The sequence below is a fragment of the Triturus cristatus genome, chromosome 12 (assembly GCF_964204655.1).
Source record: "Triturus cristatus chromosome 12, aTriCri1.1, whole genome shotgun sequence".
NCBI classification, from domain to species: domain Eukaryota; kingdom Metazoa; phylum Chordata; class Amphibia; order Caudata; family Salamandridae; genus Triturus; species Triturus cristatus.
Window position 1 is genome coordinate 610,563,565 of NC_140595.1, and position 20,358 is coordinate 610,583,922.

Below are 20,358 nucleotides of genomic sequence, written 5' to 3' on the forward strand. Positions count from 1 at the left end.
CTGCCCCAGAGTCTGCACCGCACACAGGGTCCAGGAAGGCGGAAGCAGCCAAAGTAGACAACTGTTGCTTGAATTGTCCCTGGGTCACCGGAGGCCGTGCACGGAACGAGGCCACCACCTCCCGCTCAGGTCCAATACCTCCGGAACAGATCAGACCCACAGCCAGCCGATCACACTGTAGCATACTGTCCGGAGTGTCCAGCTGTGCACCAATCCCAGGGGTGGCCGCGACTTTGTCCTCCGGTGTGCAGTGTGGGAAGTCCCTGTATACCTGAGGACAGGAAGGCCGCCACTGTCCCAATGCTGATGCCACACCATCGAGCTTACTCCCCAAGACCCCGACGCCATGAACCAGGGAGGAATGAAGGGCACCGAGGGCCTCGAGGAGGTCGCCGTACCCCAGCATAGCTCTCTGCGATCGCTCCGCCACACTCCCAAAAGTCACACACTCCCAATCCTGCTGTGACCCAGTGGACAGGATGGTAGGCTTCATCGCAACAAAATGGCCGTCGGGTAGGCCCGACCCGTATGGGGGCCGGGACCCAGGAACAAGCGCCTCGAGGCCCACGGCGCTGGAAACAGGGTCCGGGGGCAGGCAAAAATGTATCCGTTGCGTGGGCACGGGCAACAGTCGTCCCCACCACGGACCAGTTCCCGCGAAAATCCGGGAGCCGCCTGCAAGAATCAGGGCGAGTCACGGGCGGCGTCCGGACAGCTCGCCGCCAAGGGCAGGGGCTATCACCGGGGAATCTGAGAGTTGCACCCCCGGGCAGGCACTCGGTCCGCTTCGCTTAGCGGCAGGAACGGCCACGGCGAAATGTAGGCCGAGGTTGGCACCGCTCCGGTGGACCGACTCCACCCAGTCACCACAGGCCGCTGTTGTTGAACTGCCACTCGGCCAAGGCGTCCACTCGAGGTCCAGGCTCCAGGGCTGCACGGGCCGCAAATTTAAAATGCACTTTTCTCAGGCGGTACCGCAGCCAGAAACCTCGGAGTCACACGATCGGTTGCCACTCTCATTCACAAACACGATCGCATCGCGCAGGCTGAGGATCTCATGCAGGATATCCGTGCGGGATGCGGAGGTTCACGGAGCCGGGAGTCTACGCTGCCGTCTCGGTCGCCATCTTGGCTCCTCCCCTACTTTCCTACAGTTGTTAACTGTAATCTTATGCTTACAGTGAACTTGTACTCTGCAAGGAAATGTGCATTGTTATATTGTAATATTTCTGTATAAACTATGCAAAATGAAATATCTGGTTAAACGTAAAAAACACAACCTGCAATTGTAAATATAAATATAGAAAGCATACACACAAAAGCAGAATTGTTTTTTTTACTCATAAGACTCCATGGTTATTGATGAACAAGTTACTTACCTTCGGTAACACACACATCTGGTACAGGCTCTACCTAACAGCAGATTCCTTATCTTAGAATATTTCCCACTGGATCTGAAAAATCTTGAGCAGTACCGCTGCACGCTGGTAGATGGCGTCAATCAGTGTCTCGTTGGAAGAGACGCTGTGGTACCCATATAAGCACCACCACAGCACGCTTAGATCGGTTTCATTTGTGACAATTTCTATGCCAAAAACGCAGTCATATAAAAAAACAATGATTTGACAAGTGTGCCGATTCTAATGGGATCTTTAGGGTGAACAGCTCTGTTCACAAAGCTGGGACGATGGGAGGGTTGTGAATCTCTACCAGAAAAAAGCATTATCGAAAGTAAGTAACTTGTTCTTCTGCCAGAGATTTCCAACCACAGATTCTCACCTTAGAATAGATACCCAAGCAATACCTCTCCAGAGGTGGGTCTGCACACTGGCTCAAAGCAGAAAATCCTAGATGAACAAACTGGCAAAATGTCCGTCTTGATGGACCTGACCAGCAGTAGTGATTTGTGAACATGTGGAGTGACGCCCAATTAGCAGCTAGGCTGATATCCACAACAGGTACCCCGCATGCAGTTGTAGTAGCAGGCCTAGCCCTGGTAGAGTGGGCCTGCAAGCCTTCAGGAGGCTGTTTCTTGGCTAGTGCGTAGCAGATCCTAACGCTGAGTATAATCCATCGAGAGATGGTCGCTTCTGCACAGCCTTACCCATTTTTGCTCCAGTGAACCAGATGAAGCTCTGATTGTCGATGGTATTTAGTGAGATTAATTTAGGATGAAAGAGATGTCTTCGGGTCCAGGAGATGGTGTCTCTCCTCCTCTTTGGAAGAATGAGGTGGAGGTAAAAAGGTAGGCAGAATTACGCTTTGGCTGAAATGGATGACAACTTTTGGCAGGAAAGCTGCAAGCATCCTAAGAACCAGTTTGTTAGGGATAAAAGAGGGTGTAAGAAGGATGGATTGATCAAGCATGCAGATCTCCTGGCCAATGTAATAGCCACAAAGAAAACAGACTTTAGAGTCTAGAGTAGCAGAGGACAGCTGTGTAGCTGCTCGAAGGGATACACATCAGAAATGTGAGGAACAGATTGAGTTCACATTATGGCATCTCTGTGGGGAGGAGGAAATATTTGCTGTAAACCTTTCAGAGAACGAGTCAAAGCAGGTGACTTCAACGGGGAAGGTTGGTCCGGCAACCGCAGGGAAGCAGAAACAGCGGACAAGTAACCCTTAACATGCCGGGCCAAAGGAAAAAATAAAACATCAATATTTCCAACCGTGGCATAGAAAAGGGGTCCACTTGACGGGAGGAGCACCAACCCATAAACGTATCTCAAAAGCAGGCATATATTTTTCAGGTGGAGCAGTACCTGGCTGCCAGGATGACATCACAGACCTCAGGAGAAAGATCAAAGACTCAATTGCAGACACTCAATCTCCATACATGGAGGTGGGCCATGGGAAAAGACAAATTTCCTACTAAAGAGGCCTAGTCTTTGGTGCCGGGTTGACGTTGTATGGCTGGTCCTCTTAAAACTCACCGAGTCAAGACAGTTCTGGGGAGGTCAAACACTGCAGGATAGTGAGCCCCGAGGGGCCACCCTCTTCCAGTAAGCCAGGCACCAAGGGGATCTTCCTCCCAGAAGATGTCTCTGGTGCTAGACAGGTCCTGCTGCGGCATGGTGATGTGCACCGCGCAGCGTTTTCTCTGCTACCAAAGTGTGTCTTCTTAGACTAGAAGACAAGGCACTAGGAGCAGGTGATGTTGTCGTGGTCAGGGGAGTGGTATTGGTCTCTTGAAGGATATTTAATGTTGCACTGAGGACATTCTCAGGTGAAAACGTGCTGGCACATCAAAGGGTTTTCGATGACTACTATTGTATTCGAGGTCTGAGCCCAAGACTAGATAGCAGATGTATGCCAAGCATGGGTATCTACAGCCATACATATTACGAACACACATCTCAGCATGGCATATTGACAATGTTTTGTGGTAAATTGGTTTTTCGAGGTAAGTTTGTCTTTTCTTTCTACAACTGCTATGTGTGTTCAATTAGAGAATTCCCTTATTACAGTATTGGTTGTTGCTTTTTTGTAGTTGGCATTGGTGGTAGATTAAGACAGTGTGGATTTGTTCAAATTTATTTTGTTTTATCAATTATTCCCTATGCATATTTTTTGATCGTTTTTTCGTTACTGTTTTTACTGTGTGGTTCTCTCACTACCACTTTAGAAAATCCTGATTGTATGTCTTTTTGTTTAAACAATATCAGTGCTTAACTTGAGTAGATATTTTGTCAGATATTTTGTCAGCTTGGTTTTTTCCATGCTTTTGCAATTTTTGCTCCCATTTTACAGATATGGCTTCACTTAGGATATCTGCTGGTGCAGGACTGGAGTGGAGTGGATGCTGTAATCCAGTTCAGAATTGGAGCCAGAAAAGGATTCAGATAATGATACAGCACTGGACGTTGAGTGCTGAGATGGCTCTGGAAGCGATTTCGCAGTTAGAAAAGAAATCTCAGATGAATCGGATATCTTCTCTGATGATAGTGAAACATCTGCTGCTGCAGAGTCAGTGTTTTTGTTGAGCATGAAGCGGAACTCCAAGTGTAACAGTACCCTGAGTTTGCCTACAAACTAGTAAACTTGTGCCTCCTGGGTTAAGGACGGAAGATCAGCTTATGTTGGTTTCCCCTGATTCTTCCGCAATTCGCGGTTGAAGAACATACAGCTCTTCATCCTACACAGGGCCTACCTAACCCCCACTCAGCTGCATCCTCCCTTCCCAGAGACACAGTTTGAATACCTCTGATGCTGGACCCCGGATGAAACGCGTGTACACATGCTGTGGTCCAGCCCAGCCCTCCAAAGCTTTTAGCACACAATCCACTTTGCATTGCGTGAAGTCACCGAGCTCCGGGACATATATATGTGGGAAGCATGCTCCCTAAGCACATTCAAACAAAGAAGCGACAGAAAATCTGGACCTGCTTCGCTGACTTGGCCCCGTTACTTGCTAAACGTTTGATCACGCTTCACTGGCGTTTCCCAATGGCCCCCAGTGGATGCATGGAGAGGAGCGATACACGGCAGAGAAAGACGCCCTCTCGTACAAGGAGGTCCATCAGATGCGCCTGCGACCCATACCTCCACAGTGGGTCCATCTACTCACACATTGCCGCAAGGTGGTGGGAAACGACGACCTGCCCCTATGAATGCACCAGCTTTTTTCCACTCACACCGGGTCCGCTCCCCAGGACAGAGCCACAATGCCTGCCAATCACATACCCCAGTCCAGATCTATTTGTGAGCGACATGCCGGGGCTCCTCCCCACACCATCGCCTTACCTGGAATCGTCAATCATACACTAACAATCACAGCTGAACCTGCCCGCTCCCACCTCTAACCAATCAGCCTTCCACTGTTCACTTCCACTTACATTAGAGCTGCGACAATTATGGCAGGACTTGAACAGTAAACACGGCTTTCGCATGAGGAGGTATGAACTCGAGCTGTACAGACTAAAGCAAATAAAACCAGCAAAAGGAAATCCAGAAAACGTGAGTTACAAACCATAAAGCCACAACAAGCAATGGGCAGAATGCATTCCCAGGTAAACTTTCTGAAACTCGCCAAGATGTCTTTCGCATACCACACAGCTGCGATGTCTGGTAGGCTGTGACCTAAATCACCGACTATCAGTTACAAGAATGAAAAATTGGTTTTCTTTTACATCTCTGCTTGTTCCTGAAATACGGTAACAAGGTAATTTTGGCACAGCAAACCTTTTATTGTTGTTATTTTTAGGGAAAAACATACAATTATATGTACAGCACTGTTTTCCCATTGTTCCAACAAAAAAACACAATTTTGCTATATTTTGGGTATTTTCTTAGTTACCTTCACAAGGAAAAAAAGGACACAAATTTAGCCTGGATATCTTTTATGGAAAAAAGGTACGAGGGCTTAAGCCAACTGCCCCAAACATCCAAAGAAAAAACTACAATGAGACAGAGGTTACAAACCTTAATGTATGACGTGTCTTTTAATACTCGTTTGTAACACATTTACAGGGATTTCTCAACCAGGCGACAGGGATAAATTCAAAGCACCTGAACCTAGGAGAGATCTAAAGCTGAAGAATTGTACATGAAGAAGGCATTTTAAAATGGAACACAAATTTAGTACATAAAAAAAGAACATTACACGAGTGCGGCCTTCAGCTAGCACTTACAGAGAACAAATTGGACTGATTAGGTATTACAATAATTTCAGGCAAAATTTGAAATCTATGACGACACTCAGTGCTAAGAATAGAATTAACACTTAAATCCAACCTGTTTTCCGGTCTCCGATAATCCAACCGGCAAGTTCCACTGGTGAGACTGAACACTGGATGAAACGCACACTCCAAACTGAAAAGCGCCCGCTCTGCAAACGATAAGAACATCATAAGGGTGGGACAGAAGGGCAATCTCTCACACTGTAACTATGACATTATGAATTTATTTAAAGACATCAGCATTTTCATCACACCATCATCTTCCACATTCAGATCCCGCTGTGGCATCTAAAGGTGGAGTATCATCTGCCATCACCACAGTTGTTTTTATAAGGCCACCAAATATTAAGTGGCAGGACTGATAAGAAAACTCCATTAAAAGAATTGATTAGTTTCGAGCCACATTAACTAGGTAACAAATTAGTTGTGAAAATGGGCTTTGCAAATAGAGCGAAGCCAAACTAATTAGCAACAAACTGTGCCCTAAACAATTAACTTTAAAACTGCAGATGCATAAAAAGTCTCAGGCTATATTTATTGGCTTCAGTCAAGGCAGAACTTATTAAAGTATCATGGATGTTTTGTCAGATTTAAAGGGACATAAAGCTAATGGGACATACAACTTGAAACTAGTGTACATGCACCAGCTTTGCGCATCATTTCAAACAGTATCTGCCTAAGCTAAAAACAGGATTAGCTAGATGTCTTAAGGTGCTACTACTTAAAAGTCAACATGAGTCCCCATCTGGGAATAAAAACTGAATGATGTGCATAACTTTGCTTGAATTTCAGTCTTTATATTCTGTTTATTATTCATTCTAATTTGTATTCCCTTATGTTGAAAGTTCAGTATTGTTGATTACATGATTTATGTACCTAGAGACTGAACCCCTGTCATTTATTCACACACTACAAAGAATAAACACTGTAAAATAGTATCTCCTCTCACACCTCAATTGAACCCCCCCTTTTAAATACTGTTAGGTAAAAGGCTGTGAATGAGTAACCAGAAACACGCATGTAAAGCAAAAAAGGTGATAAGTTATGTTATGTTCATTGGCTTGAATTTAAAAACTTCTGCGCTGATTCAATGCAAAGGTATACGTTCCAAGATAACAAATGGAGTCCCACACATCATATGTGTAAGGTATTTCTTTTTTAATTATTGAGTTTTGTATAATGCTATCTACACCCACAAGCAGGTGAAATAGAATGCTTGACAGAAGTTATGCCATTATAAATAGAATGCACAATTCAATACTGAAGTTCACTTGCTGTGAAGAATAGAAACTTTTGGATGTTCAATACACCACATAACAGTGGAGAACAGGTAAGTACAAGACAATGCTAGAGAAAACTGTTGGTCCCAGTGAGGAGATAGGAGAAAGAAACGTATACCCTTTGGAAGAAAAGTGACACGGTCTGACCCACCCGCAACATCTGCAACTTCACAATAACCCTCACTGTATGTGTAGACCAGGGGTCTCCAACGAGTAGCTCGGGAGCTACTGGTAGCTCGCCAGGACCTTCAAAGTAGCTCTCTGAGGTAAAGTCAAGCCCAGTATCAATTTCAGAGTAGGTGCCTATTAAAGAAGGCAGCACTGATCATCTCAAGACCCTAAGAGTGACAGCCAGCCAAACTTATCACAGTAACTCATACTAACACTCAAACACACACTGTGCCGGCTTATAGGACCTGCTACATGACAGTCTGTATCCAATCTCAATATAATGAAGCCACAAGGAGATTGACCATGTTGCAGTCCCTCCTTTATCAGTCACAGCATGTGTGTGAACAGTGCACCATCAAAAAAGTATGGCAGCAGTAGCCTGGGCTGTAATCAGTGCTGACCCACCAAAGTGCGGGACTGCAGGAGTCAGAGTGAAAATGTGTCAGTTAGATGCATGATCAGCTCAAGACCTGAGGAGAACAGGGTATGATCCAGACCAGAGAAAATTAAGAGATTCATCAACATTTATGTGTGTGCCCATAATAAACACTATTGCTTCTTGAAACTATGCCTTTTGCCAAGAACCACCAAATATATATGCTAGCCCCATCATAAGAGTGTTATATTTGACATAATTGTGTCCATTCCTGACATAATAGTGCCAATGGCATAATTATGGTCATCCTTGACTATTTTAGTATTTTTGGTCTAGTTGTGGTATGCTGGCAGCCATCATAGACCTACTCTGAGCATGACTGGCCTATATGTACCTATTCCTGGCATATTAATGTTCATGACTGATATGTGGTCTTATCCCTGATCCTTCTTCCTCAGGGGATGTATCCTGACTGTACCTCACCCTAGGTTGCCTCCCCTCCCCCTGTCTTGAGGAAGACCCGCCTGCAGAGGATATAAATTACTCTCATTGGACCAGGGTCGAAACGTCGACACTCTCCCCCAGTGGGCCTGTACCTGATATCATCCCAGCCTGCCTTTTCACAGATGAATGTTCTCTGTGCATCATCAAAAAATCATGAAATGAATATTTGTAAATCCATAAGGGACAGGCCTATCTGTAAAACTGGTGCCACTATGAACCACGACCAGTTTTACTAAGGATACCAGAATGTGTAATTGATTGGTTATTTAATTTGCCTTTTGGATTCCTCTCCTTTATATCTGTCCTACCTCACGAACACTTTCCTTCTTCACACTCTCCTTAGAGCAACCTCTTTCTCTATTTGGAGCATTGAATATGGTGATCTGTTATAAAAGTGATTAAATAATAAACAGTCACTATTGGAGCGATATTTTGGGCCTTTGTGTCTTTTGAGGATATACTTGTTTGCATTGTAAAGAATATGGTGGTACATAATGATACAATGCTAATTCTATATGTAGCGGATGCCCTTTGACTAATGAATGTTTTTCATAACTGAATTATAGCTTTAAAGAAGCCTAGGACCATTGTTTCCTATACCAATGGTGAGCATCCATGGCATAAGACTATAATACATGGGAATTCAAAGTAGTCTGTCCATATGAGGCATTTGTACATGGAGGTACATGATGATAATGACAAGCTGATGTTTTGAGACTGTGCATTTCTCGAAAACTGAAAACGGATATTTTAAAGGCAGTTTTAGTTTTCAAAAATGGGGTTTCTTCAAGAAAATTGAGTTTGTTTGCCCACAGTGGAAAGTAGTATTAGATAGAAAAATTTGCATTTTCAGAAACTGGTGAATGATAATTCAAGCTGAGCTGGGGAGACGTACTGCTGTGCTTATGTCCTTTGTGCCACTGGGCATGTCAAGATTTGAATGCTACTTCATAAGTTAAGGGAAGGCATTTAATATTGAAGGACTTTTTCCCAGCATTTCTGCTGGTAACCGCACTTGGTATACTTGGGTGGTAGCTACTGAAAATCTTGCTTTGGGTGGTCATAGTGTAGTCACTATTTTACAGGTATAAAATTTGCTAGTAGCTCGGGAAGACTTTCCTTGAGCAGAAGTAGCTCTCACTACAGAAAAGGTTGGAGACCCCTGGTGTAGACCCTCCTTTCAGTATTGAGCATAGATTTAGAAACTAAACAAGAAACTTAAAACGAGTCATGTCTATGGGTGGGAGCAGTCCAGTCACACCTCTTTTTTACTAAGTGCTGGGGAGTTCTGGAACCAAGTTGACTTTGGCCCTGTAGAAGTGCACAATGCTTATGACAGCATTGGATTTAACATTTGACGAGGCCACATTGTGCCTGATAAGTATGATAGCAAATTAGGTTTTGAAGCAGCTGTTTGAGTTCAGTGTTCACATGCATAACTGGAAAGAATTGTTAAATGTTGACATGCAATTATTTATCTTGACCACATCCATATAGGCTTAAGTGCCACTGAAATTGGATGACTTCTTTACCATCACTAACATAAATGTTATAATCCTAAAGACACTCTTGCTTTTCTAAGTATTAGCTTAATTGTTGGTCAAGGGCTAGTGCACGTCTACAAAAGTAAAGAAAAGTCTAGTCTAGTAACCAGTAACTAAAACTGAACAAGCATTGGCAAAGCCAATAGGTCCAAGTTTATTTGCTAAAACTTGAAGTGTTTGCAACTTACAATGAGACACATGGAAGGTAATCAGCAAGAGTGGGCAGAGACTGCTACAGTTGTAAAGTACTCCGTCAAGCTATTTAATGTAAGCATTTGAGTTGAGGCTGAAGGGAACACCAAAATAGCTAATAGCTTCAGGTGAGAGATGAATACTTCATTACCTTAAGCCAAGTCACAAATGACTAATTCCCAAACCAATGACTGAAAAAGATGGTTGAAGAAATTCAAAGGTTGAAAGAGGTGGACCAAAAGCCCACTCTATGTAAATTATTAACCGAAGGCCTGTTTGACAGCTGCACTCTCAAAACCCAGACCGTCAAAAGTATGGAGGAAACAAAACAGTTAACAGTGCTGTGCGGCCACTAATAAAACTACTGTACACTTACAATGTATAGCATTGTTGAGGGGTGACACTGTACAGTAAGGGAGCAGTACAGCCACAGCATTATGCAGAAAACACCAACAGCTTTTTAAAGGCATAGCTTAACAGCCCTGTTCAGTGATGACAGAAAAATCTACAGTGGCAGGTAACAACATTGTACAATGACAGCAGCATTTTGCAAGTCACTGTAGAGTAACAGCACAGTACAGGTACAGCAAACACAGTACATTACGGGTATGTTGCCAGATTTGAAAAGGATGATAATGCACTGTATTACTTAGACTTAGCCATTTCTTGTGTTGGGTCAGCTGAAAGTAATACAAGGAATAAATAGTGTCAGCTGAGTAACAGACTTACTCAGTGCACACAGATCATTAATGGGTGCTGTAGGAAGCTGAGTATCTGTTGAAGTAAACCCCCCCCCCCCACCCTCTTTTTTCCAGATTTCTGATGCACTTTGACTTGGTGTGCCCTGGGTCCCTGCCAATCAGATTTTCCCAGAGCCTATGCTCTTTACCAAAACTGTACCTTTGTAACCCCAATTGGCACCTCTCTGGCCACATGCAAGTCCCTTGTAAAAGGTACAATAGGTACCAAGGGCACTGTGACCAGGGAAGGCCTCTAAGGAAGGGCTGCAGCACATATTGTGCCACCCTTAGAGGTCCTGTACAAACAAACAAACAAAAATACAGTTACACTTACCTGTACCAGGCCTGGCTTGATTCTAGGAAATAAAATACTCTAAATAATATTTTAATACAAACAAATTGGTCTGAGTTCAGTCTTTGAGTGTGTGACATCATTTCTTGCATCTGTGTACAATAAATGCTTAACACTACCCTCTGTTAAAGCCTTACTGCTCGCCCACACTAGTAAGGTATTATCTACTTTTACTTCTGCCTACCTTTGGGGTTCCACTGGACTCTTTGCACACTATACCTTACCTTGGTATAGTATATACAGAGCCAGCTTCCTACAGGTGCTCGATTCGGCCAAACAATGTCCAAGAAGACTGGCACAAAAAAGTCAGAAATAGAAGAGTTCACAATGTACTTCAAAATTCTAGGAGGCTGGTTTCGGGTCTAGGTTTTCAATGATTATTATCAGAATTTTAGCGATGTTAAGGAAGATAATAACAGACAGGTTTCAAAGGAAAGCATATCTTCATTAATTTCTAAATGAAAGTTGCTTGGATCAATAGATTTATTTCTCAATTTTAGGCAACAGCAGCTGATCAGTCGCAGCGTTAGACATCTAAGGCACAATCTAGCAAGACACTTGTGCAAAAAGAAAATAGTCCTGAATGAAATTGACCCTGTCAAGAAAATCAATGCAAGAATGTGAAAGTAGAGAATGGAATCTAGAGGTTAGCTCTACCTCGCAATGAACTATTTCAGTGGCAAATCAAATGTGAAAGAGAATTACTGACATTAATACTAATTTATCTATGTCCTCATTACAAACGTATAACTATGTACCCATTACAAACGTTAGGTGGGTTAGAACGTCAAAGCCTGGCTCTGCTCCCGCCCAACTAAGAAAACTTTAAGTGCTTAAAAGCAGGCTGCCTTACAGCATAAACCATTATAATTAAAATGAACAATGAACAACCTTTAATATTTTCAAAGCAGCAAAGCCACACCTCACTTACGTGGGCCATCACTTAGCACCCTAAATTATTCTGATAGTGCTTATTGCAAACTCAGTGTTGTTTACTTCACTCAGCTTTCCAGTAAGCCTTGTTCCTTTTCTGCCAGGTGAGAACAGAAGTAAACCGAGCTCTGTTGATGCCCTGACGAGTTAGTGCACAAAAGTGCTCAATTTTAGGTTCACAAACAGGTAGGTTTTGTATAAAGGCTACTGATGTAGAAATGGCATCCATCTGAAGAATCTCTATGTTTAACCCTTCATAGTGGATTTAGGGCTATGGATGGAAAGTGGTTAATTTTCTTCTCACTGGCCTCACTAGGGTGAAAGACCCTGTGAAGTAGGAGTTGAACTGTAATGGTGCCTATATAGAGATGACAGTCGTAGGTAAGACCTCTTGTAGAGATGGTACAAGGGTCCCCGTCCTGGTGTTGGGTGTGTGTGGGTGTGTCTGCCTCACTCCAGGGCTCAGAACTTTTATAGGCCAATAAAATAGAATTTTGACCAGGTCAGGAGGCATGCACGGTCTACCCCAGGCAACCTTCAGAACAGGCAACATAAGAGAGGCATGCAGGTCAACAGGGAGTTAGCATAAAAATGCATCCCATCAGGATAGAAACCTCGATGTGCTGTAACAGAGAGAGAATCCTGGTTGCATATACATTTTTCTCCACTAAGATAACTGTCATTAGTAACACCAAAAACAAAAAGAAGAGGGACAGGGAGTTAATAAAAGGTCCAGAACCCTTGCTCCCAAGAACAAGGATGTGAATAATAATGGTGTGGCTGCTCCTATTATAGTGTTTCTCGGTTTAGATTCAAAGCAGAGGAGAGGGGGGGGGATCTCCCTTATTAGGAAGTAGTGCCCTCACACACCCATGGGGGTGTCATCCTTCATCATCAGGCTTGGCTCCTCGCAGTGCCGGCGTTGCAATACCCCACGGGCCCCACGAGAGGGCTCTTTAGCAGCGATCCTTTAGTAAATAAAAAAGCTGTGATGATGAGTGCATGTGTGTGGGAGGGGGAGGGAAAAGGTGAATTTAAATCTGAGTGGTACCACAAAACTGCTTTTAATCCGGGGTCCCCTAGGAAAAAATAAAAGGTATGTGTTATGTTATATAGTCTTATAAAGCGCACTATCACCCCACGGGTATCCTGGCACTGAAATTACATTAGTTCCCCTATTCGCTCGTTACCATGAAGAAGGCAAACGTTCGTAAATAATGGCTAGTCAACATCACACCCTTGGGAAGAGCCAAGTTTTAAGCTTCTTCCCAAAGTGTAGAAAATCTTCTATTTGTCCTAGATTGGGTGGAAGTTCATTCCATAATCGAGCGGCTGCAGAGCTACAAAGCAGTGTACATTGTTTACATCTAGTTATGAAGAGAGTCAATCTAAAAACAGGTGTGGGTCGACATGTTTCACGCCTGTGGGGTCCAGGAGGCACGATGATGAAGCAAGACACCCCCTTGGGTGTGTGAGGGCACTACTTCCTAATAAGGGAGACGCCCCTCTCCTCTGCTTCAAATCTAACCTGAGAGACACTATCATAGGAACAGACACCCCATTAATATTTGTGTCATTAGCAGCAACGAGACCAGCTGATAGCTTTGTTATGAGCAGCCAAAACTTACCCCAACGCCTCCTGCTGGTTAGTCTTCAGAGGGTTAAGGATACATAGGGTTGGATTTCTTTTAAAGCACAACATAAGTCAAACCAGCTTCTAAGTGCTAACGAATAATCACTTTAAAAGAGCTGGGCAGAGAACTAATTAGCATAAATAAAAGGTTTTCATGGCTTTTGTGAATGTGAAAAATAGTTAAGGTTGTCACCGTTGGGAGTGGTAATTGATTCCACAGTTTAGGAAGTAGAAACTTTAATGAGCGACTACACATATGAACAATTTGTCTGTATGAAAGTAAAGCAATAACTGCTTCAAAGTGAAGGGTCCTAGTAGGAACTTACGCACAAAACATATGGGTTAGATAAGAGTGACCAGGATGATGATAGGAACTCAGTGTATGTCTTTGTGCATGTGCTTAGAGTGTGACACAGAAGCCCATATCAATGAACAAGCGGAAACTGGCCCAAGTGGCGAATTAACCAATTGAAAACTGGGGACAGTCGAACAAGAATCAATTCTCGTATTGAACATCCTCACACTCATCAAAATTTGCAATAGGATGCCACAGCTCCAAAAGTATCTAAAGCCAATTCACCAGCTAACAACTAAACAACATACAGCTTTCCCATACCTTGCAGATCTGAGGTCCCTACTAACATACTGCAGTGATGGACAACAAAAGAAATCTGAAAAAACACTGCACAAAGAAGAGCGTTACTGAGCTAGTTCATAAATTACTATCCACACAGGACTACCCTAAGATGTTAGTCTTTTTGCCAAACTTGTTGTACAAACCAAAAATAGAAGATACAATAGTCCTGTGGTATGGAGACAGAGTGCAGGTGGTGGCGGTCTCGCAGGAAGAACACTACTTTGTTTGAGCCCACTCATAGCCATCAATTTCTTAGCCAATCGTGGCTTGCCATACAGATGTAAAATATTAGTGTAGGATTTTGAAATGCAGTTAAATTGTATGTCATCATCATAGAAGTAAAACAACAGATCAAGCCACTCAAGAATGGACAGGAGTGGCTCAATAGAGAGTGACTCACAGGCACCATTAAGACTATTCAATCAACCTCCCAGAGAGAGCACACACAAATCATGTTTCACCCTCTATCAGAGTTGTGCATTGATACTTTTAGCTGATAAATTGGGATCAGCACATTATACTGGGGGCAACAACATCTACTGTTACTTTATGTGCCACTGGTGAATGGTCACACACACACAAGGTTGGGCTTCCATGCTATTGAATGAACACTGGAAATGCAATTTATACCCAGAGATGGCTATTTGGACTAGTAATTGTGACATTGCCAGCGGCCCGTTTCACAAGTGGATTATGTGTTAAAAAATGTAGCGCAACATAAAACCATATTAAATGTGCATGACAATTATGCAAATTATGGGCGATGTTTTGTGGCTTAAATATAGCAATCATGTAAATTATGTGGTTACATGAACTTGTTTTCTACCAAACTTAAGTCTGTGGTCAATGCCAGGTTTCTCGGCCATCATCATAAGAAATTACAGACTCTGAAATAGAGCTTCTTAGCATCTGCCTTAAAGGGAGGAAAGAGGGCATATATGGAGCTTTCAAAGTTTTCTAAAAACAGAGTGAAGCGTGATGCAAGATAGTGAGGTGGGGTACAGAAATGTAGAGAAAGAGGAAAGTTGAGAGATGGGGATATGATTGTGTGACGACATTTTAGACAGCGGTTCAAACGTCAGACATCCCACACAGCTACATGCAGCAACCTCCCATGGCTTTCCTATTTTCCGCTCTTTCGTAGCAAACCACCACAGTCCGGTCTAGGAGCTTTTTCAGAAGTGGTCTGTCTGGTAAAAAGCTGCCAATGTCTTAACTGGCCATTTTCACAAGGCTTGTTTTAAATTACTCTATTGTTGGAGTACTTTTACTAAGTAAGTACTATACGGAGAAAACCGTGTCTAGGGGCTGGATCTCAACACCCCACATCTGCTAAAGAATATTACACTGTTGCTTTGTATGGAACAGAATGACAGTCGTGCATTAGTGGGCTGTAAATTTTGCAGGCAGATTATATCGCCAGTAAAAAAACGAGCGGGATCTACGAGAGAGTGCGCCTTCACTCACTGAGCAGAAAAAACATAGGAGTGTAACCCATAAACCAAACTGAGATCTGGGTAAGTACAGTATAAATGCAATATCTCAGCAGGAATTATTGAGACTACTTAAACTTGTATGTGCAAGACATTACGATAAACGAACACAGGTGACAACGTGAAAACACCACAGCATAAGGCGCAAGAAAATTTACAATATATATACAGGAAAAAAGGTTCAAACATCAAATTATTCAATTATACAATTGGTAATTTTCGTTAAAGAACCAAAGGTCAAGGTGCGCCTAAGGCGTTTGAGCTGGTGGGCAGAGGTGTTTTCACGTTGTCACCTGCGCCGTCACTTCACTGTCACGAGCACTTTGTACACTTTCCTTTAGGGTTGCCTTGGCATTTAGACCCAACAGTGCTTTAACAACTGTTTTGTGTATTTTCTGATCTTCTTAAAATATATGACGCCTACAGGCGCATTGATTGAATTATTTGAAGCCTCTTGTCTTGTGTTCGTTTATCGTAATGTCTTGCACATAAAAGTTTAAGTAGTCTCAATAATTCCTGCTGAGATATTGTTGCATTTATACTTCACTCACTGAGCAGCAGAGCACCCCTGTCGCATCAGCTCCAATCAGAGCACAACAGTGTCAAAGGCAAATCGGAACACGAGGATTGTCAAAGCGGAAGGCACTGTCATTCGTAGAAGTAGGTTGGGAGCAAACTGCTGACACTCAAACCCATTTAAGAGCATGTGTTTCTCAAACCTAGAAACAGGTTCTATTTTGAATCACATTTGCAGTGGTTGTGTGTTTTTTTTTTTTTTTTTTTTTTTTAAAAACCTTTATTCGTGCATATTAAAAGAACAAATACGGGCCTACAACCTTCAGGCCGGCCACGATACGGTTAAGCACTGATACAAACATTACGGCCCCTGTGCTTCAACGGTCAAGGTTAGCAACGATTTATGGAACATACACGGGAGAGATCCTTGACCCCAGGGAAAGGAGAAGTGAAGGTTAATTTTACAGTTTTCAAAATAAGTTTATCAGGGAAATAGTCAGTGAAGAATAAGAACCAAGGAGATTCGAGTCCGCACGATATCTTCACCACACGGGAGAGCAGCAGCATCATTAAAACAGCAATGGAAGTAAAATCGCAGGCAGTGAGGCAATGCAGTTATATAACAGGATAGTCACATGAGCAATTACGCACCCCTCCAGTGCCGCCCCCACTCAGTCAACCCCCCACCCGGACCCAGAATCGAAACAAGTATAGCGCAGAAACATAAAGAAAAAGAAAGGCCCATAGAACTAATTAGAAACAGTAAGTTACCCCCCCACCCTACACCAATGCGGAGGCTACGGCCTTCCCCCCCCCAGCATAGTGCCTGTCGCCCAATAAACCCGAAATATAGACAAGAAAGAGAGTAAGAATAAAGTAAAGAAAGATAAGAAAACAATACACCTAAGTTAAAGGGGGTGAGAAGAGAATAGGACTATTCTAATCTAAACTCCCAAAAAGAAGAAAGTGGGGAGGAGCCTACGTATCATCAGAGCGCCCTAAACCATCGGCCATCTTTGGCTTCCACACACTGAGAACCCACTACCCCAAAAGCGGTCGTGTGAAAATGAATTGTCACAACAATTTAGATGAAGAAAGACAAATCGCGACGAATGCGCACAAAGTACACATACAGTTCCAGTCCCAGTCCAGCCCCTCCGTGAAACCATGGCGATATTAATCAGTCTAGCCCTGGCCCGATCGCGGGCTTGAGATTAAGCCAGCCCCTACATGAAGGCCCCGCACCCCGTGCAGACAAAGACAATATGGCCGTTTGGGAGAAGATGGTGAAGTAGAATCCCAAAATGGCTGCCGACCATCTGTAGCGGCCCCTTTGTGCACCACATAAAGTCGAGACATGGCATGTAGAGTACAGGAGTTCCACAGAAAAGAAGCAGTAGGCCACCGTGAACGATTCCTCGAGGATGTTAGGTGTTGCTCAGCTGGGTACTCTTGCAGACGCGGTGAGGCAGGCAACAATGAAGCAGGCAGCAATGAACGGGGAAACAAAGTATCCGCTGTTAAGCTGGAGAGCAATTGATCATGGGTGCCGGGAAAGCCAGATGCAGGCACCAGTGTAGCACGATCACACACAGCCGTTGCGTCCCCGCAAGAGGACAAAAGCACTGGCAGACCCACGCCGTGTTGATGACAGACAGAGCGCTCACGGCCCGTAGCCGACAACAGGGAGTCAAACTGCTCACTCAGCGCCTGAAAGCGAGCAAACATTTGTAAACGAAAGTCCCGCAGGACGGCCAGTACGGAGCCGCATGTCAGCGGAAGCTGCACCCCCACATCGGCAGCAATCCGGGTCGGCACTGTGGAGCCGGTGTCTGGTGGAGGGAGGGCAAAGCGGGCAAGACCGGAGTATCACCCCCCAGCCGCGAGCAGGCAAACAACGCCATGTTTTACCGCCGGACGGTACAATGGCCAGGGGGGGGGGTCGTAGCAAGGAGTCAGTTCCCCTCAGGTCTGCGCCGCAACTGGGAAAGCCAACAGTCGCCTCCCTTCCCTCGGGTTCTCTTTGCAGCCGACTAGGCAGTAGAAGAAGGGGGTCGGCAGCCTCCCACAGCGCGGTCCACAGATCGGGGCAGGAGACCCGCCTCACCGGGGCTTACCTTACAGCCCCAGCCCTTCAGGCGCAGGGTGCAGGAGGTGTCTGGCCGTCCCTCCCCAGGCTCATCTGGCGACAGTCCGCGGTGCCAGGTGAGGTCGGGACCGCGGGGCTCGGATTTGCGCTAGCGGGTCCGGGGACTGCGGAGCCTCCAGGGGGCCGGCAAAGGCCACAATGGAGCAGGGGTCCAGGGCGGAGAACAAAAGCACCAAAAACTCCGGCATCCGGGCGGGCTGAGACTTCGGGGAAGTGGCGGCGTGGACAGCGCGTCGTCGTACACGTTTCACCTCGAGAATCGGCAAGGATAGGAATCAGGATAATAGTCCGGGGCCAAGGGCCGACGGAGCCGGGCGCTCAAGCGTCTGCTCCGGTCGCCATCTTGGCTCCTCCCGGTTGTGTGTTTTAAAGAAAATTGTTTCTTTACTTGTAATACATCGCTCTTCACAGCCTTAAATTACAAAAGAAGTTGTAAGCACATAACAACGTTATAACAGTAAAGGACGAGGAACAAAAAAAAGACCGGAAACAGCAAACACGGGCAGGAAATGAAGAAAAGAATAGTCCCACAAAACAAACACAAACACTCAGTGGGAGGAAACAAAACACAAAGGAGGGACACAGAGGAAGGATTCAACACTAGCAAGCAGGCATTTTTAAAGGACGAATAAAAAGGAAATGGGCGGGCTGTAAGCTCACAAAATGTATACAACATGTCTCGAAGGGACAGCACAGGCACTGCCTAGGCTCGACCTTAAAATGTATAAACTAATTAACTTTTGCTGTAGCCTAATATTTATATTTCAGATCAAATAAAAGCACTATACCTACTGTAGGAGTTCAAACCAGCGACCATTTATTCATCAGTTGCAAAAATCTTTGAAAAGTATTAGAAAATCAAAACAATAATGGCGAGAAGAGTGGGAAGTTAAAGAATCTACTTAAAGGCACAAATAAGGAATTTTTAAAAAAAGGAATCAAAGAATAGGATCAATGTAAGTGGTTTTTCCTGTTTACCATCATTATTGTAAGGTGCATGTTCTCTTTTATCTTCCACTTGTCCACCTCTCCATGCACCTTACAAGAGACTAAATAGCAGACAGCAAGATTCCAAACCAGAGAACAGGCAGAGTTCTGATACCCTGCATTAATATCAAGTCACATGAAGGTGGTATGAGTAGAGAAGGAACAAAAGGTGGTTATTCTGTGCATCTAAATGTCTATATTTCTGAACTGACAACCGAGAACAGAAAACACATATATAGTTAACCTTTTAGTTTTACCTGAAATACTATTTTTCAAGGTTTTTCTAACAACTTTCCTTGTTAGCAGTGCTTTGGAAGCTTGATTTTAAAACAATAAATAATGGACATAACTCACATCTAGAATAAGTGTACGCTATAAAGTGCCACAAGACTGAGCAACGCATGTCAGAAATGTAATGTGGACTGTTGAGAAACAAACTGGTAAAAAAAAAAGAATCTTTTTTAATATACAACAGTATCCAACATTCCAGCGATTCATCAGATAGCAGGTGTTCACCCATGCTTCTGTGGCATACCTATAAAATCTCGTGCCATCTCCTGGTCTTCTTGTATGCGGCACACATCACTCAACTGCAGGAGAGAATCAATGTGATAGGGGTTCATCTGCAGCAGCAGCTGTAGAAAAGATTGACAAATGATGCACCTGGCAAGGCATATATAGAAGGTTTACATGTACAAATATCAGCTCAAGGATGAGGTGCAAAGATAAGAAGATGGTTCTAGAAAGAACTAGCAAAAAGCACAAGTTACTTACCTTTGGTAACAATATATCTGTAAGAAACATAGGTTAGTTATATATTCCTTACCTTAGAATATCCCCCAGGCGTCAGACTGGATCCGGAAAGTTTTTAATCAGCAGTACCCCTGCGCGTCGGTAGGTGGCATCGGTCGACTCTGCATCCGTAGTCGGCATCATGGTCTCTGAGATGATGTCGCGGAGGTTACTTAGATGCCAACCTCGCGCGCTTACGTCAGTTCTGTACACGACTTTCCGCGCCAGGAACGCAGAGCCATGCAAGACACTGACCACTGGTGTACACAACAAGGGCCCTGAAAGGATGTCCGTAACCCTAGAAATCAATTCACAGAATGGGGAGGATGGGTGGGGCGGTAAGGAATCTATAACTAACCTATGTTTCTTACAGATATA

At 44.1% G+C, this 20,358-nt stretch overlaps 1 protein-coding gene across 1 annotated transcript in view; it reads right to left on the reverse strand.

Moving 5' to 3' along the window:
- The window catches only part of TCF25 (TCF25 ribosome quality control complex subunit), a 722,186-nt gene that overhangs the window by 441,516 nt on the left and 260,312 nt on the right, over positions 1–20,358 (reverse strand). Inside the window, exons 8-9 of the mRNA XM_085639175.1 lie at positions 19,724–19,823; positions 5,737–5,830 (exon numbers count right to left, since the gene is read on the reverse strand). Of these exons, the coding sequence (XP_085495301.1) occupies positions 5,737–5,830; positions 19,724–19,823 (194 nt within the window). The remainder of the gene's footprint in view (positions 1–5,736; positions 5,831–19,723; positions 19,824–20,358) is intronic.